Genomic DNA, 25,506 nt, shown 5'->3' on the forward strand with positions numbered 1-25,506 from the left:
TAATAGAGACTCTCCTCTCCATAAAACCTCTGTAAAGTATCTGGAGTCAATGTTAGAAAAACAGCATCTACAGATCTTCCAACATATTAGAAGACACTGTCTTACTGATTTGACCATCAAGTAGAAAGAATCAGAAAGAATCCAGGAGTTTTTACAATGCTGCACATTTTAATCTAGGCTTAAAWCCTGGCGATTTTGACTTTCATCAGCTCAGCTCCTGAAAAGAATTCAGTTCAAGCACAAGCACAAAGACATTTTTAATTATTCCCAGAGCTCAGAGTGCAGGAAAGTAGAAGGACTACTCATGCCTGATGCCARCGTGCAATTCCAGGAGCCCTGGACTCTTGGTTTGTTACAGGTTTCTAAGCTCATTTGCTGAATCTGCTAGGGTTGCACCAGCCACACTCATGTCAGTATTAGGGAAGACAAAGCAGCGCCCCTCGTCTTCCCGCAGTTATCTCMTACTTCCTATCCATCTTAGTCACTGAAATAAGGTCTAACTGGAAAATCACAAATGATATATAGACAAGAGATTACTCATWGTATACAAGAATAAGTAACTTTTCCCTCCAAAAGATGTTGAGATCCAGAACATCACTGAAAAGRTATCTCTAAAAGATTTCCTTTTCTCCTCTCTCTTAGGATTGATCACAGCCAAACACCAGGCACATATGCTGGGCAAAATTTGCTTTRAAGTAACTATATTTTGAATTTTCATGTTGACAGTAAAACAGTTTCTGAAATTTAGAAGTGATCCTTGTGAGTCTCGAGGATCTATTTTTCCCAAATACCTGGGAGGCACAAAGGAAGCAGATGAGGCAAGGAGAGGAATAGTACAGACCTGGGCCTGCAGGATAGCAGACTCCAGCTTCTGTCCAGAGAGAATTCACTTCCTTTAAAAACCAGTTGTTACAAATTTGTAGTTTCTAAGGATGAATTAAGGGACAGGAAAACCCCTGGCTGCCTCATTCCAGAAAGAGGAAATCTTTACAGGGTGAATTTGAAGGTTTAAAGAGTTGTGGAAGYAGAGCAAGACCAAGCAGCTGCAAGGCCTGGACTCTGGTGTGAGGCATCACCAGCACAGGCTTCTCAGTGAGGCAAGYACCAGCAGTTCTCACTTTTTCTTCTTTGGTGCTGCTCTCAAAAATCACCATTTTTGGGTGCTGAGGGAGAATCCTGCACGGAGTCCCTCTCTGGTGAAGACTTAAGTTGTTGGTGCCTGACCTGGAGGCCCATCCAAGGCCGCAGGGCTGGGATGCGGCAGCTTCTCCTGGCGGCAGTGAGTGAAAACATYGCTCTCGGAAACACGTGTTGGGGAGCCCACCACCTCCTGCCTCAGCGTCTTCACCAGGAAAAGGGGCTTGAAAAGCTGGGAGCAGCTTTCACATGAGTGCCCTCAACACATCCACTCGCCCCATCCCTCGTGAGGACAACTTTTCAGGTCATTGAAAGTAAAGTAAAGTAAAGTAAAGTAAAAGTAAAGTAAAGTAAAGTAAAGTAAAGTAAAGTAAAGTAAAGTAAAGTAAAGTAAAGTAAAGTAAAGTAAAGTAAAGTAAAGTAAAGTAAAGTNAGTAAAGTAAAGTAAAGTAAAGTAAAGTAAAGTAAAGTAAAGTAAAGTAAAGTAAAGTAAAGTAAAGTAAAGTAAAGTAAAGTAAAGTAAAGTAAGTATCTATTATTAAAGTATGTATTTATTAAGGACAAACTGAAAGCCCGGATTTTTTCAGGGAGAACTTCCTCTCCCCGTCCCTCCCCTCTTCCCCCTTCCCCTTCCCCGCCCCACGCTGGTCCGTCCCCCTCTTCCCTCAGGCCGGGCCCAGCCCCCGCCGTGGCCGGGGCGGAGGCCGCGGGACGGCGGCGGCGGCGCCGCTTCCCCCCGCCGCGTCCCGCCCCGCCCCGTCCCGCCGCGCCCCGGCGGCGCCGCGGCCGCCATGGGGACGGCGTCGTCGCTCGTGAGCCCGCTGGGCGGCGGCGCGGCCGAGGTGATCGAGGACGCGTACGGCGGCGGCGGCGGCGAGGCCTGCGAGATCCCCGTGGAGGTGAAGCCCAAGGCGCGGCTGCTGCGCGGCTCGCTGCGGCGCGTGGGCGCGGCGCGCGCCGGCGGCCTCCTCGGCGCCAGCTTCAAGTCCACGGCGTCCGTGCAGGAGCTGGAGGGCGCCGCCGAGTACGAGCGGCTCCGCAAGGAGTACGAGATCTTCCGTGTGAGCAAGAGCAACGAGGTGGCCTCCATGGTGAAGAAGGAGGCCAAGCTGGACCGTGAGAACAAGCGGCTGCGCGCGGAGCTCCAGGTGGGAGGGCGCCCACTCCTCATCCTGCTCCTCATCCTGCTCCTCGTCCCGCTCCTTGTCCTGCTTCCCTCCAAAAACTCGTGGCAGGGGCAGCAGGTGCTTCCCAGGACAAACTGCCCTCGCGCCATGTGGTTGACGCAGTTGTGGGCATGGCGGGTTGGGGCCTCAGCAGTGGGAATGTCACCTCTCGGCCTCTCCATTGCTCCCTGCCTCCCTCCTGGAGTAACAGCGCGTTTGATCCCTGCAGGCGCTTCAGAAAACATACCAGAAGATCCTCAGGGAGAAGGAGAGTGCCTTGGAAGCCAAGTACCAAGCCATGGAGAGAGCGGCTACCTTTGAGCATGACCGGGACAAGGTCAAAAGGCAATTCAAGGTATGGATCTGATCTTATCTTATCTTATCTTATCTTATCTTATCTTGTCCCTCTGTGGAAGTGACCAAAGGAAAGGGTGATGGTGCTGCATGGTCCCATTTGCGCAGTGAGCTCTTCATGAGGCCATCTCCTTCTCAAGAAAGTTGTGCTGTCATAGCTCTAGCTATTTTTTTTTCTTCAAGATAATCCTACCAACCATCYCCACAAAACAAAGGCAAAATTTAGGTTAATGAAAAAATAACTCTTTTTTTTTCTCTTAAGAGGCTATCCAGTGGTGAAKCGCACAGTAAATTCCTGTGTCATTCTTACACTGGTCCTTACCGCTTTCACAGCTGAAAGTGACAAGTGAACACAGGCTGCCTGGCTGCTACCTGTTGAACGAATGTATATATGTAAGCACAGGCTTTAATTACTTCTGGGTAAATTGTATATTTAGCRTAGTAATGCTGAACACTGTTAGCTAACAGGAGAGAAGAGTGCGTGCAGYACATCTCTTCTGGCTGCCAAAAGAAGAGACCCAGCTAAGGAAGAGTGTTAAGGCTAACTTTAGGATCACTTGAGAGGCCACRTGGATGCTTCTGTTTTTCCTTGACTGCCAAAATATGGCAATAGGCCCAGTTTTTGCTCTGTATAATTTACTCTGTATTTCCTCATACTCCTAAGGCAGACTCTGAACTTGCAGAATGATATACTAAGGGGTAAAAGAGAAATGTTAAAAAAAGATAATTTTTAGCTATGTTTTCCAACTAATTTTCATGCTCCTGATGTCTTTTTGTTCACATTTTCAAGCCTTTCCATGCTAAATGAATGGTAAAAACTTATATTTGTAAGTGGAAGTAGATAATATCATTCRAGGAACTGATACTGAATTTCTAGAGAGTTACGATTTGTACCTTAATTTTTTTTCTTATAGATTTTTAGAGAAACMAAAGAAAATGAGATTCAAGACTTACTGAGAGCCAAACGAGAGCTAGAAGCAAAACTTCAGAGACTACAAGCCCAAGGAATCCAAGTGTTTGATCCTGAAGAGTCTGATTCTGATGATAATTGTACAGATGTTACGGGTGAGAGTTCCATCTTTTGCATTTGTGGCTGCAGTCTATGATTGAGAAAGCCTAAGACAAACACTTTTATTCTGTTGATAAAAGATTTATTGGACTGGGCGTAAAAGGATTCTTTTTTTTCTTCATTTTTCTTAAGGGATAAAAGCAGCTGACTTTACAGCCTTTGTTTGYGTTGTGGAGACCCTAAATTTCTGGTCATATTCATGGATCAATGAAAAAAATGGAGCATTGTCTAAACACAGTGACTTGAAACTTTTGAAAGTTGTTCTATGAACAGTTCTGAGTTTACAGTTCAACTTGTTTTCTATGTATATTTTTTCTATCTTTTTAATATTAAATTCAGTATTGATTTTTTACTTCCCTTCCTACTTTTTTTTTTCTAAATCCTTTTCATTTTCTTTATTTTCTGCATGAAAGTTTTATGTAGTGCCTTGAAAGTCACATATTGGTTGGTAGAGCTGCAATCCAAGCATATGGGCAAGAGACCCTGTGAAAGCTCTTTCACACAGTRCAGAAAATTTATCTGAATCCTACAGCCACTTCATGCTGTTTTAATTGCAGAACTTTGCTGAACAAATGCTGAACAAAGATTTTTGTGACRTGCACAAATGACTGCAACAGTGCTGTGAACTGCTCTCCTTTAGTTGATCCAAGTGAGCGTTTGAACCCACTAGATGAGAGCAACGCATGCAATTAATAACAAATTCTGGTTATTTTGTTTTTTAGCAGCATGGCTTCTCAGTGCCTTTGAGCAAGTGCCCGGTTAGAGCTAGAGCCCACAGTGGTATCAGTGAATCTGCTCAGGGAGAAAACATTCTGATCAGTAGCATGTGAGAGCAGATTTCAGCTAGGGTGTTTAGGGCTGGTGTTTTACCTTGTTTACTGACAGTGAGGGGTTTACTTTGCTTTGTTTTTTTGATCCTTAGCTACCGGGGCACAATCTGAGTACTGGAATGGAGGAGCTTTGGGCAGCGAGCCGTCCATGGGGAGCATGATGCAGCTTCAGCAGTCTTTCAGAGGACCTGAGTTTGCTCATAGCTCTATAGATGTTGAGGGACCTTTTGCGAATATCAACAGGGGTAAGTAGTGGTGTACGTGCCAAGTTGTGCCTRTGTAACTGGTGACTTATGTGCAGCAGGGATTTTAGCAAATAGAAGTAATAACTGCTTCACTATGAAGCAGTGTTATTTATTATTCAGTTTAGCTGAAATGCACTTAGAGCTGGGAAAAAAATGTTGAATTAGGGGTGATCTTTATTATTCCTGCGTGTTTTCATAACTATAAACTTGGTTTTGTGGATACATTTCATCCATCCTATTTTAAATGAAATACAATTGTAGCAATAATATGAGTACATTTAACACTRTCATACTTTGCCACATTGTCATATTATATGGTTTTATAAAATTACGAATCCTTTAAATTTAAAATTTTAAAATTAARACAAAAATAGTTGAGTAAAAATATTGCTACTATTTTAAATAAGATGGGCTATTCATRATGTTAATAGGTGACTTATTATCTGTTCTATAGTGTAATCATATCCAAAGATCTCTGTTTCTGTTTTTTCATTTGTAGATGACTGGGATGCTGCTGTTGCTAGTTTGTTACAGGTTACTCCGCTGTTTTCCCACTCCCTGTGGAGTAACACAGTAAGGTGCTTTGTTATTAGTACTGATGAGACTCAGCTAGAAGTGGACGTCTTCATTAGGGTGAGTACCTCACAAACTTACATTTGATATGCTGAGTTTCATTTTCACTGTGACACTAGCTCAAAATTGGTCCAGTATTCCACAAAAGTTTTAATAACTGTMATATGATTTCAATAAAGTTAGAGGTAATGTTGTCAATGATATGGGGGGAGAAACTGTGCAGAGGAAAGGAACTGGGATTTATCTAGTAATCCTTTCTGTTATGCAGATGTAGTAATAAAGCACAGTTATTGAAATTTGCTTTCAGGACTGCTCACCAAAACTTCAAAGAATCTGTGAAACAATGGGATACTTCTTTCAAGTTGTTCATTTTCCAGCCGAAAATGAAAGTCGTTTTAAGGCTGCAAGGAAATGGGAAATTGAAAAAAGTTCATTAGTCCTTTTGCTCCTACATTTAACATTGCCAAGGTAAGTGTTTTTCAGGTTTGCAAAGAAAAGGGAAACTGGCAACTATGTGCAGTGCATAGCTTATTAAAATGCATGGGATCCATTGCTCAGTACATTTGCTAATCTTGGACAGGAATACTCCTTCATTGACACTCCTTGATACTCCTCCAAACTTCAGATTTACTAGTGCAGATAGTTCAAAGAATGCATCAGCTTCATAACATTTCCTTTCATCCTCTATTGAAAAACAGCATGAAAGATGCCTTCATATTAATATGCAAATATTATAGTTTCCAAGAACAGCACTGCCATGCATATTGCTGGAATTTTAGGAATTGAAGATGGTTGGGATGAATGGCTTCTGTGTCTCTCATTTCCTTATCTATCTCTATGCCTGTTTTATTCTGTTATGTATTATTTTCTGTCTCTGGCTCTTTCTGGACTGATTTCATGGCTCTTCTGTGTGATATCTTACAGGAGAGTCATGAAGACTACTTCCATTCATTTGTATTGTTTCTATTGTATTTTCCTTTCACTGAAGAGAAAAATAAAAGAGAATAGAAAAGATAATATTCAGGATCATGCAATGATAACTCCAAAATATCTGTATGAAAGTAAAAAATAAAGAAGTTATGTATTTCACAACTGCCATATGATTAGAGATCTTAAATTAACAAGACATGTTCTTTCTGTCTATAAAACATAACTTCCCTAGAGAGCTAAATGCCAGCAGCTAAGACTTACAGCATTGGAGTGTTTCTGGAAACAGTTGGGTACAACAGAAGATTCAGGCTTGTGTTCATAGAGGAGCTGGGCTAGAGCTGCCATGCTTTTATGCCCTTAGGAAGAAGAGTGTGTCAGCAGCTGTGGGGGCGTTGACGCCGCGAGAGACGCTGTCGCCAGATATTCCAGTTTTATATATGTGGGCCACAAGTGTTTACGAATGAAATCCATATTGAAAAATGTCTCAAAAAAAAAAACTTATAAAGAGGGCTTCCTGCCAACAATAGTCTTTTAAAATTTCTCATACGAAAGCTGTGATGAAAATTGTAGTGCTCATATGAGAAAATAATGTCTGCCACTGTGAGCATCCTCACAGTGTAGTGTTGTATAATCCTTTCTACAGAACTGCAACAGCATTGCTGTATACAGTAACATGGAATTGTAGTGGTTATTCCTTGACACATACAAATGCAAAGCACTTTTGAGATCAGAGGTCTGTAAGTTTCCAATTAGTGTAAATTAAGAGAGCTAGCTTATGTCTAATAAATGCAAAGAAGTAGTGAAGAAGTAGAACTAATAAGTAATGGCAGGACATAAATGTGACACTTCCGTCACATGTGAATCTATATTATTTTGATGTAAGTCAATTACTTTTCATTCTGTATATTGATGTGATAGGAACATCAACTTTTAATTTAAAAAGCAGCAATGTAATAATTAATAAGTGATTTTGATTTTTTTCGATAGAAGTAGCAAAAATCTATCTTTTAGCTGCTCTGTGCTTCAGAGTTTATCTTAAATTCTCCGATGAAATAGYTGGTTGCTCTTATAAGAGGGTAAATGACTTTTGAATTAGATTTTGCAGTGAAACCTGTCTTTGGAGCTTGTGTTGATTGAACTATTTGCCACAGCAGTGTAATATAGCACAAGAATGCTGATTTCCAATCTAGTTGTTTGCTGGAGGACTGTGAAGAAGCCTTCTTGAGAAATCCAGAAGAAAAACCCCGGGTGATTTACCGCAGAATGGAAGATGGCAAAGACAGCTCAGTCCTGGTGCAGCAGCTAATTGAGCAGATTCGTTATGTGAACAAAGCCAAGGTATGATACCTTAATGATGGCTGGGGTTTAAAAGGCTGCTTTGCTTTTAGGAACTGTGCTCGTAGCAGCTGATTTTAGGAGAAGTTGCATTACACTCATTCTGGATGCTCATTGTATAAGTAGACAGATGAAGCACATTTTATGAAGATAATGAAATTTTCATTAGGAAAAAACACTGCATTTTCACTGCAAAGCCCTTTGTTGTCAGACTAGATASCCAATTTTTTAATGCTTAGGCAAGATGAATCCTACCTAAGAATTACAAAAGAATGGAATTTAGATATATTACAGAATGTTTTTTGTGGGTAGTCATAAATACTGTTCCCCATTAATTTCAGAGTTGCTGCATGCTTTGTCATTTGCTTTTTTTTTCTTTTCCAGATGATTGATCATATGGGAAGTGTTGAAGAAGGAGCATATGAAATCTATAATTGTGTGGAAAAGATAGTTAAACAGGTAGAATACCTGATGCATTTCACCTTTTTTTTTTTCTGTTCCCACACTTGATTTCTGATCTCAAATGTTGCTAAATGCTACTTTACTGTAATTCAGAGGTTTATCATTAATACTTGGTTAGCAAGGAATTCTGCAAGTGGGAAGAAAACCCGGCTGAGCAATGCCTTACAGACAGAAGCAATGGAAAAGGATCAAATAGGATTCTAAATTCTCTGTTAATATCATGCTCCATTGTTGAGATGGGAAGAATAGTATCAGGGGATAAGGAGAGGATGCATAATCTTTATCATCTCCTGTGACAGATTCTTCCTCTGAGAGGACTAAAACCACTGTCCTGAGATCTTGGCATTCAGTGTTCACTTGGGATCATTTAATTACTCATTTAGTTACGTTTATTGTAACCTAAAAGGGAATGGGCCTGTTGCTGTTAATAGAGTTGCAACCATTTACAGGAGAATTTAGAAGGGTATTAAAAGTGTTTAAGATTGTACTTTCTCCTAGTAATTTTCTTTTTACTCAGGATATATTGGGCTGTGAAATGACAGAGCTAGAAAGCAAGGATGGAGATGATGGAGATAATAAGGAAGAGTCCAGTGCTCCTGAAGAAGAAGTTTTTGGTGACGTGCTGTGGGATGCACATGATGAACAAGAACAGATGGAAGCTTTCCAGCAAGCCTCTAGTTCCACATGTGAGCTGGGATTTGAGAAAGTAAGTATGACAAATGTGTATGGATGAAGAGAAAGCTATCGCTCACTCTGTCTCTTGTGGGACAAGATATACTTCTGCAGAAGGACCTGTGTCTGAGAGCATCCCCTTATGACTCTTATTCCTTAGGCTAGAAGAGGCCATATGTGTTAATGTAGATGATGTTTTCTGGCAGTTACACCAGTTTGCCGGTTCCTGATGAAGAATTGGTTGCATTGATGAAGAAGTGGTTGCTGTTTTTACACTGGAGGAAAGCACTGTAACCATATGCCAGAAATAGGATGTCCTTCTCGGCTTTTGAAGTCTGTAGGAAAGACTCTGAATGTGGTTTTTTTTTTTCTTCTTTTTAAGGAAATTAGAGCTCTTTCTTGACACCCAAAGTTTTATCTTTTGGAGATCACTAATGAAAAGCTTTCCTCCCATCTTGTAGCTACTCATGTGTGAGAACACAGGAAAATGAAAAGTAGAGCAGTGCTTAAAAACTCAGTATTTTTTTCATTATTTGAAATCTGATTTTAAAAACATTTCAAACTAGGGATGTCAAGAGCAGGTGTATAAACAGGGAAAACAGAGGAGTGTATGAAGAAGAAATTCGCAAGTGGCCTTTAGCAAGGACTGATATTGCAACTGGATTTGTGCTGCAAAGATTTCTTTGATCTTGTGCTATAGGATAAGAATACAGGTTCTTTATTATTATAATTATTARCATCTTATTTCTTCCTTTGACTTCATTGTTTGTATTTTAGCAATGGGTTCAAGAAATGTACCCTCTTTGCTACATGCTAGAACAGTTCAAGAAATAAAATACTAATAGAGTATTACACATTGTAATACACATATGTGCATCTTAACCGAGTTTCTACTTCCCTTGTGCCATGACAAGCTATCCCAAGTGGATTAATGTTATTTTATGGTGCTAAACTCTTTCACAAGACCCATGGGCATTCATGTGGTTGTGTGCATGGTGCCTCCAAATGTAATAGCAGGTGTCGAATCTGAAGGCTGAGTCCTGATAAATGGGACCTGATTGCTTTGCTGTAACACCACCAACTCAGTTTATTAGCCCTAAAAATACCTACTGAGTCAAAATTTTTAAAGTTCATATATCTTATGTTTTCTTTAAAATAGATAATAAATTTAGTATTTTTAATGCTTAGCTAACAAAGTTATTTCCATATGTGTTAAGTTACATTTTAGTGTTTATTGCCTTACCTCTGTTAATCTGCACATGCATCTTGTAAATTAGGCAATTTATCATACCTAGCAGAATAGCACATTTCTTCCTTAAACAGTGAAATACCTTGTAATTTTTATTTTTATTTATTTATAGTATTTTGAACGTCTGAATGACCTAGTAGCAGCACCGGCACCTATTCCACCTCTGCTTGTATCAGGAGGACCAGGCTCTGGGAAATCTCTCCTTCTGTCAAAATGGTAGTTAAAAAATATTTTTTCCCTGTATGAAATTCAAGGAAAAAGGTTCCCATTACATTCTGGGCATTGTATCACCTTAATTAGAAGTAAAATGGCAGAAATTAGAAAAACACAGGCTAAAGTAGTAGAGCATCAGATGGTTTCAGCAACTCAATAGTTTGTCTTTTTCTGATACTCAGTGAGATCCTTTGGAGACTTTTACTGGAACTAGTGGAAGGAAGGGGCTGACCTAATAATTTATCCCAGAAATGCATTTTGCAGTCACTTGTAGGCTGTGGCAGAATTTGCTGCCATAAAGCTAAATTGATAGTGTCATTAGCTCCTACAAGCTTGATAACATGTGGCAGTTTAGTGCCAGGAAGGGCAGTTGCTAATGGCTCCAGTTCTGGGGAGATCAAGAAGGGAAACTGACATAAAAAATCCAATTACATCTTACAAAATGCCTGATTTACTATCTCTGATAAATAACCCAGCACTGCTATCTAACATCCTCTACCTGCTTTGCCAAAACTGATAATTTTTATTTGAGATGAAAATATATTTGCAAAAACATGGTCTGTTAGATGCTTTTTTCTTCACTCATTAGGATTCAACTGCAACAGAAGCATTCGCCAAACACCCTAATTCTTTATCACTTCGTGGGGAGGCCCATGTCTACCAGCTCAGAATCTGCTCTGATAATTAAACGCCTGACTTTAAAGGTAAGTTGTATTATCATTTACACTGCATAGCTTGATTCTTTAGAAAGGGTCAGTAAGTGTGTGTCAAAAGCAACAAATTTTTATGGGCTTTTCTACATCARCTAAGAATAATGCAGATGAAGGGCATGATAGAAGTGGGAGCTCTCATCCTATATACTGAATGCAGACCAATTAAAAGGCATCTGTGGGATTTTCTTAATAGACTAGTGTTAGGAGTCATGCTGATGATGACCAATATTGATGGCTTATACAACCATAGAAACTTCTTCCAAAATTTCCTACCATCTGGCCAAAGAGAGAAGCAGGTGGCATCTCTTCTGTCTGTGCATTTAGAAACCTGAGGCTGCAGTTGCCACTTGGCACCGTATTGTTCCTAGACTAGTCTCTCTCCTATGTTAATTTATTTTTGAAGTGTGTGTTTGATATGTAGGGAATAAATGAGTATTTCTGTGCCAGAGTCTGAGCTTTTTTTCCTTTGCATAATAGCACTAAAGACCTCACAAAATTAAACCCTTTAGAAACACAAGATCAATTGTTTGCCCCTTAAAATTTCTTCATGTGTTTTAGGGATCTGCATATTTTAACCAGTCCAACTTTTACGCCTTTTTAAATCTCCAAATTCCTTGTCCATTGTATTAAAAAAAAGTCCCTCTAGAATTTATGCACTGAGTTCTGTAAGTATTCTTAGCTTTGAGGATTTGCCAGCTTTATTCATGTAGTAGCAGGAAAGTAAACTCTGAGCTTRTTCAGCGAATTTGCCCCAAGAATGAGTGTTTTCTTTTTTAACTCTGGAGCCCATAGGTCTGTCTTCAACTTTGCTATTTGGTTTTTAAGACAGAATTTTTAATATATTTTWATAATTCTGCAGCTTATGCAGCATTCCTGGCTGGTGTCACCGTTGACATTGGATCCTGCTAAACTTCTGGAAGAGTTTCCCCGTTGGCTGGAAAAACTTTCTGCACGTCACCAAGGCAGCATTATTATAATTATTGACTCTATTGACCAAATACAGGTATATTTTCAAAATACTTGGCCATTTGCCGGTCTGAAATAAGCTGCCACGAGTCTAGTGGGTTCAGCAGTATCTGTGTAACAACAGTATAAAGGACATATATAGAAAATAATTTGAAATTAGTGCTGATGGATTAAAGTAGTATATTGTTTTTATAGTAATATTTGTGGGGTTTGTTATTTGTTGGGKTTTTTTTTTGTTTGTTTTTAACCATAATATTTGAGCGGTCTGGCTRCATTATTTATGCAAAGGATCAGGGTTGTGAGCAGACCTAGGAGGCATGTGAATAGCCTAGACCTTATGCAGAGAGCTTTTGAATTATAATATTCTAGCTGCTTTATATAATACTCAGTCATGCTGATACATACCAGAAATTGAATCATAAGCTATTTTTAAGGACACTGGAGAAATTAAGACCCTTTTTACTAAGATAAAGTAAAAGTTGATGAAGCCTATCGACTTCTTGCTTTTTTTCTCCTCCTTTTTTTAACAACCTGAGTGTTAAGTAACRAAAATTTTGTTTTTAAGCAAGCTGAAAAACACATGAAATGGCTGATAGATCCTCTGCCAGTGAATGTGAGAATGATTGTATCAGTGAATGTAGAAACGTGCCCCCAGGCTTGGAGGTATGTTATATTTCTGGGATGTCTCCAGAAAGTTTGGGTGAAAATTGCTATTTTAAAATGCACTTAGTGGTTGAAGAACAAAAGGCCAAATTTATCAAGATCTGAMGATGAAATGAATACAATAAGGTTCCAGAAAGGAGAGGAGCCATAGAGAGGAATAAAGGAAACTTCTGTAATGATACTGCAACGAGGAGAAGTTTTCTCTGTTGTAAAACTGTACTTTTCTTTTAATGGATCTTTTTGCATGAGCTTGTGAAAAGAGAATATTGAATGTAGTCATGTGTACATTAAGAACACTATTACAGTGATGTAGATTCAGGATAAGGCTAAAAATGGAACTTTGACTTGTGAGGATTAGAATTTCTTAGTAGCAGAGAATAGCTTCAATTACTGYTTTGACATCAATCTTTAAAAAAGTCTACAACTTTTATGTCTTTTTTTTCCCTCTTGCGTGCTCTTTAATGAGGTCTGAATGTAACTTTTTTCTCTGTTGCTGAAAGGTTGTGGCCCACTCTTCATCTTGATCCACTGAATTCCAAAGATGTTAAATCTCTCATTAGTGCAGAGTGTAACACTGCAAATGTTAAATTGACTAAAGAGCAGGTATGTCCATTGTAGATCTTTAAAGGTTCCTCACTATACTATAACTCTTAAGGAAAATATGGGAAGATGAAATAAGCAGAGCCACCAGAAGGAAGATTATATTCAGCCAACTGAAGTGTGCTGGTCAGGACAGCATGCAATTTGAATAATTTTTACCTCAAGGCTCATAGCACGAAATRCAGATGGAACAGCATAAATTATTAACAAGAAAGTGCACAGTTGTACATCCTGTTGTAAACATTCTCTTTCATTTTAGAACTGTAAAAGCTTTAATGTTGTGTGATACTGTGACAGTGATTGGCTGAATGGAAAAAGAAATATTTTGTCTCTTTGCCTCATGGSCTGATTCTGTAACATAATCTTCATCTTTAGTAATCTAATGATTAGGCTGTAAGTCATTTGATCCTAAGTTTGAAAGGAAACTTTGACCTGCATGCTTCACTACCTGAGAAAACATGAAGTGTGTTTTTGAAATAGCTCTCTTATCACACTCTTCAGATGTTACAGATAGACACATATCTACAACTTCTATTTTCTTCTCTAATCATTAACTTCTGATTGGTATGGTTCATTTTCCTTTGTAGGAGAAGAAGCTTGAGAGACACTGTCGTTCTGCCACAACTTGCAATGCCCTATATGTCACTCTTCTGGGTAAAATTATTGCCTGGTAAGTTGACATGATCTTGCAATTATTTCGCTGACCACTATGTCAGAAGACTCCAAGTAGCTTTGCTGTGTTTTTTGATACGTTGATGTGACAGAATGAATCCTGTTAAGAAGTAGAATAGAATAGAATAGAATAGAAAGTTGTTCTCCTTTCGCTGGCTGTGGATTGAGTGGGAGAAAAGATCAGATAATCTTTTTGTGACCTTTGCAGTTTCAAGATGAAGTGAATCCAAATAGTTGTTTTTTATTTTTTGGTGGTTCTGATTTCTGGGTGTATTGGTTGCTTTAATATTGTTTGGAGGATGTGGTATTGTTTGATTAAATGGTTTACCTGAAAGTGGTTGGGTTTACTGATGCGCCAGGTGGTTTGCATTTTGTCTTGTAAGTTTAAAAGGGAGCTCAGCAACTGTCCAGTCTGCCATCCTGTACACCATACTTTGCCCTGTAATTCCTGCTGTTCAGAAGATGAATCTTCTGTGCAACAGAAKGTATAAGAAGGGCATTAGCTTCTTATTAATCTAGATTTTATCTTGTTGAGAAAGSAGAGGCAATGTTGAGAAATACTGAGACTCTCAAAAGATCATACTTCAATAACTTAGCCTGCCTGATTTTCATTATTTTCAGTGATTTATGCTCTACAATGCTTAATTGCTTTTGAAAACCTTGCTCTATAAATGCATTAAAGGAAACAGCAGCATCTAGTTTCATGTTCCTATATTTCTGCAGCATGATGTTATCACTCTGTGTTCTTGCTGGAGGAAAAGAACGCTGCAGCTTGAGAGTGTTGTAGATATTTAGAAAAATCAGACAATGTGACATCAGGCGTCATATTTTTGAGTGTCATCTTGCCAGGTGCTGTGCGTCTTTTAAATCCAGGAGGAATTCAGTGCACTTTAGAGATAAGAGTTCATCTTGCTGAGCCAGATTGCATGTGCTGAAGCAAGCTTTTTGTCCATCTGCTCAGTGCTGGAGGTACAGGAAATATTGACSAAACCCTTCAGCAGTGTTTCCAGTGCCAGGACACAGTGTCACTCTACAGGCTTGTTCTGCGATCAGTTCAGGAGTCTTTGCGGAATGATAAGGAGAAGGATCTTTTGAAAGAGGTAAGCAGAGAGGGCTTCAGGATTCATACAAGAAATCTATATTCTTTCCTATAGACAGTTTTTATTAAATGAAAAKTAAATACAGGTTTGTGTTGGTTCGTAGGGACAATTAGATTAGACAATTAGATTACTGCATTTTTCACTTAGAGACAGTTGTGTTAATCTAATTTTATTTATTGCATAAATACAGAACATACAGCCTCTCTGTCTTAAATTTCAACAAAGGTATTATTTTACAAGACAGAACAGAACCCTGTCACAATTATGTGGTATGACATCCGCACTCTTTTTGGTGTCCTGATCCGATGAGCAGCTATTATAACTGCTAAAATTTTACCAGATGTTTTTAATGTAAATTCATTGTATTTACTTTTTAGGCTAGGCCTTCTTTATAACAGTTATCTGCTAGAAAAAGGGACTCTGTTATCAGAATCTGTTTCACAGGTCAGAATATTGTAAGGAGTCCCTTACAATAATGAAGGTATTGATCCCCAAAGTGTTTTAGARTGAAGTTCCTGGAACCAATTATAATGTAAATGTCAGTTATTTGTCCAAATTGGCACGTTATCTGCTAAAATATGAGTCAGTTAGCACTGAGGATTGCTCTGTGAGGACAGAAAGGGGAAAGAGTTAATGTGGATAGTTGGTAAATGGTAATATACAATGATAGGCAAGATTTTCCTTTGGATTTCAGGCTGAGCTCGCTAAGTGTGTAAGGTGCTTTGTCTGCTCTCTGTAGGTGCTGTGTGTCATCGGGGTTAGCCACAACGGAGTGAGTGAGTCAGAGCTGATGGAACTTTATCCAGAACTGTCTTCAGCAGTGCTTGCCTTGCTCGTGCACAGCCTGCACAGAATGTGCTTGCTCACCTATGGCTGTGGTTTGCTAAAATTTCAGCACCTCCAGGTGAATCTTATATTTCTAAATATGTGTGGCACTCCACAAGTGCAAAAGCTTTCGTGCCAGCTCYGTTTTTGAGTCTGTTAAGTGCGGGGAGTGTTTGGGTGCATTTTTGTCCACTCAGCTTTACACCCAGCTACATCTCAGCAGAGTTCATCTAGATTTCCTGTCTTCCTTTCCAAGAAATGTGACTAGAATTAGACTAGAGTTCTGCTCCATTCATTGCTGATTCCATGTGTCCTAGTTTCAAGGTCTGAAAACAGGAACTTAAGGGAAGGGAAAATGATCTGCATAACCCGAGCTGTGGTCTAATACAAGATGATCTGTTTATGGTATCTTTGGCATGGAAAGATTTTTTTTCCACAATACAAGACWTGTTAATAATTGAATCTCAGTTTTCTGTGAATCAACAGAGATTATTAAACAATTTAAATAAATTTATTTTCTCTCAATTCTGTTCTTCTTTTTTTAGGCTTGGGAAATGGTGAAATTAGAATATATGGAAGGTGAAAATGCTATTTCCACCTATAGACAAAAATTAGTAGACTATTTCACCAGGCAGCTAAGGTAGGTCAAAATTCTTCAAGTTCTCAACTGCAGGCTTTATGGCTCTCAGATATTTTTGTTTTCTTCATATACTTTCTTTGGCTCAATCAAGATCGAGGACTATGGTAGGTGTGGTGGACATACAAAAAAGCTACTGAGTGATGAGATGGGACATGAATTCACATTGCATCTGTTTTTTTGTGGCTACCTCCCCTGCTCTTCCCCACCTTCCTGGGTCTTTTAGCTCCATGTAAATGCTAGGAAATTTGAGGTTTCTTGAAGACAAAAGGAAAGACTTCCTTGAATGTAGCAGGTAATAAGCACATACACAAGAGGAGGTCCCGCAGAACAGCTGAAAGGCTGCAGGTTCACATCCAGCCTGGTAACTGTTTTGCATTTACAGTCCTGACTTGGTCCCAACTCTGGCTGTGAGCTTCTGCGCGCCTGGTTTTCACTTCAATTTGACAAGTTGTATTAGGCCACTTGAACTTTGTGTTTTGTTTGTTTTTCTTTCCATAGTCAAGACCGAGTGACTTGGAGAAGTGCAGATGAACTTCCGTGGCTCTTCCAGCAACAGGGTGACAAGCAAAAGCTACACAAGTGTCTTTTGAATCTCTTTGTATCGCAGAACCTTTACAAAAGGTACCAAAGTAGCCACTGCTTTGGTGGGTATAAACATTTCAAAGTAGTTTGTATCGAATACGTGAAATGTGAGGAAATACCTAATTATCACCTTTGAATATAAAGAAATAAGAAAAAAAAAAAAAAGGATGAAAGAAACTTAAAGTAGTAAGAGGCTAAATGTTAATCTCTTGATGACCCTGTGTCCTATGAAAGTTCTTTCTATTCTGTTATGAATGGGGCCTAGTAAATGAACAAACACTGCTGTTGTGCAGTAGTCCATCTGTACTGTCTCTGCAGTGTGTTTTAGCCAGAGCAAAATTAATGTTTGTGGCCCTTTTCTTTTAACCTAGTGTGAATCTGAAGAGAGAGATCTCAGAGATAAGATGAGCTTCTTATTTCCTTGTTAAAACAGGGGACATTTTGCAGAATTGCTGAGTTACTGGCAGCTGGTTGGGAAAGATAAAAGCTCTATGGCAGCTGAATATTTTGACTCTCTGAAAGAATATGAAAAAAGCTGTGAGGGAGAGGAAAGTATGATCTGCCTGGCTGATCTTTATGAGACCCTGGGACGGTTTCTTAAGGACCTAGGTCTTCTCAGTCAGGTGAGTACATTTAGAGACTGTAACAGCAAGCAGGCAAATTAAGCAGAGTTCAGTCTGTACCTTTTTTCAGCACTTGTTAACTATTGCAGTGCCCAGGATGTTGCCTGCTGCCTTCATAGCCTCTGTTCCCCTGTTGCAGGCTGTAGCTCCCCTGCAACGTTCCCTGGAGATTCGAGAGACTGCCCTGGATCCAGACCACCCAAGGGTGGCCCAGTCACTCCACCAGCTGGCAGGAGTTTATGTGCAGTGGAAGAAGTTTGGAAATGCTGAGCAGCTCTATAAGCAGGCGCTGGAAATCTCTGAAAACGCTTATGGAGCAGAACATCCCTGCGTAGCCCGTGAGCTTGATGCCCTTGCAACCTTGTACCAAAAGCAGAACAAGTAAGATTAACTGCACTGGTGCTTTTGTTTCCTGTGGAGGTCTGTAACCTGGACCTGAGTTTCTTCTCCTTGAAGCCAACATACTTGCATGGCTCCTTTCCTTGATTTTTCCTAACTCTCCATGTAGAAGTGACCATCCTATGTGTAGTCTTGGGGCAGGCCACTCAGCAGCCTGGACCTTTGTCCCCAGGATTCCAGCAAGTCAGAGTTACCAGAAGAACGCTATTTGGCTTAAGCATTTTGTATATTTTTACCTTTTACAAAAAGTGTATTTTTTTTCCAGAATTCGTAAATAGCTTTGGAATTCAAATGGAATCTCTTCTCTCAAGCAACTTAGAAGCTTTCTAGGCTGCTGTCCAAAATATCCCCTGATGCTGTTTTTGGCATTTTGCTGGCACTGCATAACATCTGCAATTCTTTTCAGGTATGAACAAGCTGAGCAGCTGAGGAAGAAGTCCTTCAAAATACGCCAAAAGGCAGCAAGGCGGAAAGGCAGCTTGGTAAGGAAATACTTGATGTTTAATAGAAATGCAGTAAAGCTGTGGCTCTCTCAAATGCATAATAAAGCGTGTCTCAGAGCTGTTGTAGTAATCTAATCCTCAAGTGCTTTTGATAACTGTGAAGGAGTATATATGGTCAGGTGGTGTAGCACCTAGCTATAACTGTGGTGGAAGTGGAAAGCTGCAAAATGCGGATCTTTCCCTGGTGCTTAAGTACAAAAGTATTCAGATCACAGGGATTTTGTCACATTTGGTTATGAGTTTTGCTACACAAATATTTTTATAGAAACTGCAAAGGTCAAGAATTGGGTGGACTGTGTAACAGAGGCTGCATTTCTTATTTTTTATTGGTTTGCCTAGAAGTGTTTTTTTCAGCATTTTGAAGGATAATATTCTTTTACTACTTGCATACAGGATTCAGAGCAGGAAACTAACTTGATTTTTATTTGGAGTTGAAGTTTTTTGCTTTTTTTTAATAAGAATTTAATCTAAATAGATTATTTGAATTAACTGGGCTTAAGGAACTTAGCCTGTATGGTAGAGGGAAGACAGAGCTATAAGATGATGCAGTAAGTTAGCCTGGAAGTCTGAGTTATTTTCTGGAAGCATGGTGGGCGAAAATCACTGTTAGACTGTAAATGAGCAGGATGCCAATGCCTCTTAGCCTGGAAGTAAGAGGTAGGTAGAATTACTGTGTTTCTTTGGCACAAAACTGCTTGGCTTTTCCATCCTCTGGAGGTGGTGACAACTGGCTTGCGTTGCCTTGTGTTTTGCTGCAGTGTGGCTTTGCTCTCCTGCGCCAGCGGGCCCTGCAGCTGGAAGAGCTCACGCTGGGCAAAGACACTGCTGACAATGCTCGAACCCTCAATGAGCTCGGCGTCCTTTATTACCTGCAGAATAATCTGGAGTAAGTTTTGCCCTTTGGGACACATCCATTGATTTTTCTCATAGATCTCAGTAGAAGCAAAGCATTGGGTACAAGTATTAAATCTGGAGACAAGCTCAGAGAGAGTGCTGTTCCCCATTTATTCTACAAGTTTTTTGTTCATTGTGAAATTCACTTATATTTTCTAGAGCAGATGCCATCAGGGAGTATTGACCAGCAGAGTCAGTGCATTTCCTGAATTTAGGATTGATGTTCTGCAGTTCAGGTTTAACTACCCTCCCTTTGCAATGCTCCTCCTTGAACAGAGTATTTGCTGTTACAGCACTCAAAACGTTGGCCTTTTCAGAAGTCACAAGTTTAAGTATTTATTCAGCATGGTGAAAATCAGCGCGTGCTTACCCTGCAGGCCACGTAAGGCCAGAAGAGGACAGAGTGACAGAAAAGCCACTTTTTTTCATGGGAGATTGTGCTTCTCTTCTAAATCAGCAAGACCAAGATTGATTTTTTGGTCAGTGACAGAAGGGTGCATCATTTTATCAGTTGTTATACATTATCACACTTGCTCTTCTAGCCCTTAAATATATAGAACACCTTTTGGCACTTGTTAAGAGCTCCAGAAGTGGACCCACAGTTCAGTACATGGTCTCTTTCTCTGTAGTATAAAATGCATTTTTCCAATTTATTAAACCGACCTCTTGGGAACAGAGTCACACAGAAAGTGTGTGTGTGTGTCAGGATGACAAACTACCTAGTTGCAATGAATGCTGCCAGTATTATGTGGGGATCACCCCTTGTTTGTGATAGACAAGTCCTGTGAATTTGCAGTGGATTAATACTACACTACTGAGATAATAAAGTGTGATAGGGAAATGCTAGAATGGTGCTTTTCAGAGAAAGTCTTTCCCACAGCATCACTTCTAAACAGATCCTGCAATGAGAATCTAGCTCATAACACACACAACTCCTGTTCCTGTCTCTCCATCTTTGGTGTTAAAACTATCTGCTGAACCCTCTAATTTGTGTTATCATCTTTAAGGTTAGTAGAAGAATGTGTGAGCCTTAACTCGCTCAAATGTTCAAGTATTGCTTTACTCAGGAAAGCACCTGGCTGCTGTGAGGAGATGCACAGAAACGTGTTAATGTGCCTTCCTTCTCATGGTTAGCCCACATGGCAGGGTTGTGCCTGGCCAAGGTCTTCACTTCCTGCTCAAATGCCCTGCTAATCCCATGCACGCTTGTCCAGGGGGAGTGAAAGCCCATTCCCAGATGTCAGAATTCCTGCAGTTTCCCAGGCAGAGTTTATTCCCTCTCCAGCAGCCACTGCAGCCCCTGCAGGTGTCACCAGTTTCCCGGCAGTGCTGAACACGCGTGTTTCGCAGGACAGCAGAGCTGTTCCTGAAGCGCTCCCTGGAGATGAGAGAGAGGGTCCTGGGGCCCGAGCACCCAGACTGCGCCCAGTCCCTCAACAACCTGGCAGCCCTGTACAACGAGGAGCAGCGGCACGAGCAGGCGGAGCAGCTCTACGAGAGAGCCCTGGACATCCGCCGGCGGGCCCTCGCGCCCGACCACCCCTCCTTGGCCTACACCGTGAAACACCTCGCAGTGCTCTACAAGAAGATGGTGAGCATCGGCCTGCCGTGGGCTTCTGTTCATTTATTTATGTAGAAATACTGTCTCCGATAACTGTAATCAACGGCTGAGCCCTGATTTGAGTTTTGATGTTGCTCGAAACCCATAACTCTCCAAAAACAGATTCACAGATTCGAATCAAACAGCTTTTCTGTCAGCTTGAAAGAGCATAAATGAAAATGCAGGGTGAACCAGTCATACAAGGAAGAGCGGAGGAAGAAAAGGGACAGGAGTAAAGGAAAAAGAGACAGGAGTAAAATAAAGACAATTATTTACAGATAAGTGCTGAATCCACATGGCTTGCTGAGCATCACAACTGGAGTATGGTGATGCTTTGGAAGAAAAAGGATGAAATTTGAAGTTTGTAATTACAGTAAAGTTTGCAGTTACTGATTTTGTAATTGTTATTAAGCATGAGAATTCACTTTCGAATAGTGGAAACTAAGTGTATTTCTCAAGTACATCCAGTTAATGTGTGAGCAGATTCAAACTTAGAGCAGAATAGATTTACTGGGAAAATAATAATCTACAATAAACTATTTGGAAAAGAAGAGGGGCAGGGAACCAAAGTCAAGAAGCTGAATTCCCAGCAGGTGAGATGGCCTTGAGCATGCTGGTGTTCCTAAGGAGGTGCTGTGAACACCACTTCACTAAATAGAAAACTGCTCGAAACTGCTCAAAAGTTAAGGCACCTACATCCTCATAAAAAAAAAAAGGCCCTTTAATACCAAAATAAATGCTCTAGTCTGTCATTTATGGCAGGATGAAGGAATGCAGATGGAGAAAATTATTTAGATAAAAGTAAAGCTGAATCTTTTTCTTTTAGTCTTCTGAATTGGACACAATAGAAAACAATATTGAAAGAAAAGGAGGATGTAGCCAGTAGTAGATACAGTCAAGAAGCACATTCCCAATCCTGCAGCACACTTAACTCTTAAATTAGATGTAAGAATTTCATTGAAAGTTGAATTWAGCAAAACTAGGTCCTAATATTCATAATAAAGAATCTCAGCTGAATATAACTATGAATTGACCGAAGTTGAACCCTTCTAATTTGAACTCCTCCGAGATTTTTATTGTGAAAAGATTTTACTGTTTCCATTCCAGTACACCAAGATAACAGAGTCATTTTTTCTCGGTTGTTTTCTAGGGGAAACTCGACAAGGCTGTTCCTCTGTATGAGCTAGCTGTCGAAATTCGACAGAAATCATTTGGCCCCAAACACCCTAGCGTAGCTACTGCTTTGGTGAACCTTGCTGTTCTCTACTGTCAGATGGTGAGTTCTCATGCTGTACATGCTTATTATTCCTTGCTGAAGCTTTTATTTTTTTAGTGGCTGCACCTAAGGGATATGGAAGGAGCGTAATTGCATTTGAAAGAGATCTCTGTGTAGGACTTGCCAGTTCTTAGGTTCTGTGTTAAAAAGCTGGCAAGGGAAATGGATGTAGGCACCCAGTACCTGCTGTGACTGGTGCTATACATGGCCGCTTGGGCTAATGCTCTTTAAATTATTACTGGAATAGAGTAATTGCCCCTGAAGAGCAGTAGCCCCAGCATGATGGAGCACAGCAACCCCCCGGGCTCACTGGGAGATATTACCCATTGAAACCCATGGCTCTGGGTGACACCAGTGCCCACCCTGATCAAGCGTGGCTCTCTGTAACTAACAACCTGATCTGGCTCCACCACTTGACTTGTAGCCCATATTAGCATGAGATTCCCAGAAAAGCGGTCAGCCTGTGGCCAAACCTGACAGTTTTAGAAGTAAGCTGTAGATTACTTATTTTTCACACTTCTGTAGCGTGCCTAGCTAATTGTGAACAGGGATTATAGCTGGTTCAGGAAAAGTGCTTAAAGACCATTGATAACTCAAAATATTCAGGTATGCAGGCTGAAATTTTCAAAACTGCCAGAAATTTTCAAAACTGTCTAGACCCTAATAAAAGACCCAACTTTGTTTGCAAGTGAAAGTCAACTGCTCTGGCAGTCACAGTCATCTTCATCTGACAATAGTAGTTTAAAACAAAACAGAACAGAAATCCTCAAAAGAGCTTTTCTGCTTGAGTATGGATGAATTTCTACGTGCGATGTACTGCAGGGATGTAAGAAAAGAACAACTGTAAAACAGCTCTCTAACAAACGACTCTTCTGCTACCCAAAGAAAAAGCGGATGGAAGCTTTACCTCTTTATGAACGTGCGTTAAAGATTTATGAAGACAGTTTTGGCCATATGCATCCTCGTGTGGGAGAAACTCTGAAGAACTTGGCTGTGCTCAGGTAAGATTTTTAGTTCTGGGCATAAAAAGGGGCAATTACTATTAAAAAAGAAAAAAAAAGTAGATAAAATGTGCTAGAATTGCACATTTGTTAAGTAAGCAGACAGCTTTGAATTTGTATTTAGCAGGGTGTGCATTTGAGACATGGAGTTCATGGAGAATTTTCTTTTGTTTCAATTTTATTTTACTCTTCTCCCAAAGCTACGAAGGGGGTGATTTTGAGAAGGCAGCTGAACTTTACAAAAGGGCCATGGAAATAAAAGAAGCAGAGACTGTGCTGATAGGTGGAAAAGCAACTTCCCGGCACTCATCAAGTGGAGATACGTTCAGTCTGAAAAGTGCTTTGTCACCAAATGTTTTCCCAGAACATGGACAAAGGTGATATAAAGCTGTTCAAAGGTAAAGGCAGTAATTTGCAGCAAAGTTAGACTTAAAAATACTTAAAAACTCTATGCTTCCTGGAATGAAATAGTATTTTGGTACCTAAACATTCCAGAATGAAAAGAGGAACATGTTTAACATGGAAATCCTTTCATGTTAGCTTTATGGACTGTATGGTACAAGCTTAAATTTTTCAATTGTATATAGACATGCATGTGAACACCTTGCTCAAGTTAAACTTGATGTCAAAAATACGGTACTTTGATACCTSTTAGGTCAAGAGCTGGGACTATAATGACAAAGACAGGTTAAACTAATTGTATATACTCCACATGACACTTATTTCTACATTGCAATAGCCTGGCTTAGGGCAGTTATATWTTTTTTTTTGTTTTGTCTTTCTGCCTCTTCAGAGGATTTTAAAGTTATTTCTGTATAGATGGTAGTTTTTAGAAAGCCAAATACACCTCCACCTAAATTTTTATTTGCAGCTTGATTTCAGCTTTGAACAAGCTTATATTCCAGGGATTTGTGCAAAAATAACAGTTTCTCTGGGGAAAATTAATCTAACTGCAAAATAATCTACAGTTAAAGATATCCAAAGGGTGCCAGATTCAGCTATGTTTAATAGAAGTATTTCTAGTGAGCACTTAGAAGGGAGCTCACGACAATATTTCAGATGTATCTGGTGTCTATTTGATMCAGGATGGAACTGCAAACGGCCCTTACCTCAAAGGGGTACTTGTCTTCCACAGTCAGTTGTGTTTTTATAAGGGAGTTTATTTAAACTTAGAAATGATGTAATGTTTTGGTAACTTGGCAAATTACCAGTTTCATAGTGTTCTGAAACATACAAACCTCAACTTCATCTTTAAAATTAAATATTAAATATATAATAAAAAACACTAAAGTAGCACTTGAAGGTAGTGCAATATAGCTATAGCTCRTTTGTAATAGATTTCTTCACATTTTTTCTTACTTCAGAAAACAGGTCCCATCAAAGCCATTTATTTACTATAGGAGAACTATAGGCTTGTCTCTGAAGGATTGCTACAGTATTAAGGAACAAATAACCCCCCCAAAAAAGTATCTCCCTTCTTCACTCAGAAGCCCCTACTTGGTCCTGTTACACACTCTTCTGCAAGGGCAGTGTTGCAGAGCAGCAGGTGCCTGCTCAGATTTAACATACATACATGTAAAACATGTAACATAACAATGGTGTCTTCCTCCCTTCAGTAACGGTGCAAGGGAAGAGAAACCATCAACATCCTATTAAGCTTTCCCCAGCAAATGATTCCTAACCCTGAATTCCTAGTCTTTCCTTAATTTACTTCTCTTCCCTCTATTCATGTATGAATTTAATAGCAGTTCTTTTTGAAAGAAAAAGCAGTCCCTAAAAAGCAGCAAGTTGTAACCACCCCTTGTCCATCAGCAAGGCCAAGGAGCAAAGTTTGCTTTCCCCGGCCCCCTGAAGAAAATTTCTCATGGAAAAAGGCATCGTGCGTAAGAGTGGAGGCTCCTGGTGCTCACAAGCTTAAGGGAGGCTCTAGCCCCAGCTGCCTATGCTCAATGCAGTTGCTCCTAGGTTGGAGTTTTACCTCATTCATGGAGGAGTAACTTACTCGTATATCTGCTATAAGCCAAATGCTGTAATATATTTAATACCTCTGCACGAGAGCGTCACCTCAAGAGAAGGTCTTCAGAYGCAAGGGAGACTTCATACAGTCACAATCTCAACCTCTCACTAGCATTTGTGATGCACTGTAAAAATGGAGTGGTTTTAAGATTGCCAAATAAAAGTACAAAGCTCAACTAACTGTTGCACTATGTTTCA

At 39.9% G+C, this 25,506-nt stretch overlaps 1 protein-coding gene across 1 annotated transcript; it reads left to right on the forward strand.

Annotated features, from left to right (window-relative positions):
* The first annotated feature begins 1,928 nt into the window (after positions 1-1,928).
* On the forward strand, positions 1,929-23,739 carry NPHP3 (nephrocystin 3). The gene is made up of 27 exons (XM_026034814.1): positions 1,929-2,285; positions 2,533-2,658; positions 3,572-3,722; positions 4,649-4,801; positions 5,301-5,434; positions 5,682-5,842; positions 7,495-7,642; positions 8,024-8,098; positions 8,619-8,807; positions 10,135-10,238; positions 10,825-10,939; positions 11,808-11,951; positions 12,480-12,577; positions 13,078-13,180; positions 13,765-13,847; positions 14,811-14,949; positions 15,689-15,853; positions 16,320-16,414; positions 16,913-17,035; positions 17,430-17,619; positions 17,759-18,000; positions 18,425-18,500; positions 19,280-19,407; positions 20,766-21,006; positions 22,166-22,291; positions 23,177-23,292; positions 23,493-23,739. The coding sequence occupies exons 1-27, from the start codon at positions 1,929-1,931 to the stop codon at positions 23,671-23,673; spliced, it is 3,963 nt and encodes a 1,320-aa protein (XP_025890599.1). The 3' UTR covers positions 23,674-23,739.
* Positions 23,740-25,506: the final 1,767 nt, after the last annotated feature.

This window comes from Nothoprocta perdicaria, unplaced genomic scaffold (assembly GCF_003342845.1).
Source record: "Nothoprocta perdicaria isolate Ctin4 unplaced genomic scaffold, notPer1 scaffold_150, whole genome shotgun sequence".
In the NCBI taxonomy this organism is placed as follows: domain Eukaryota; kingdom Metazoa; phylum Chordata; class Aves; order Tinamiformes; family Tinamidae; genus Nothoprocta; species Nothoprocta perdicaria.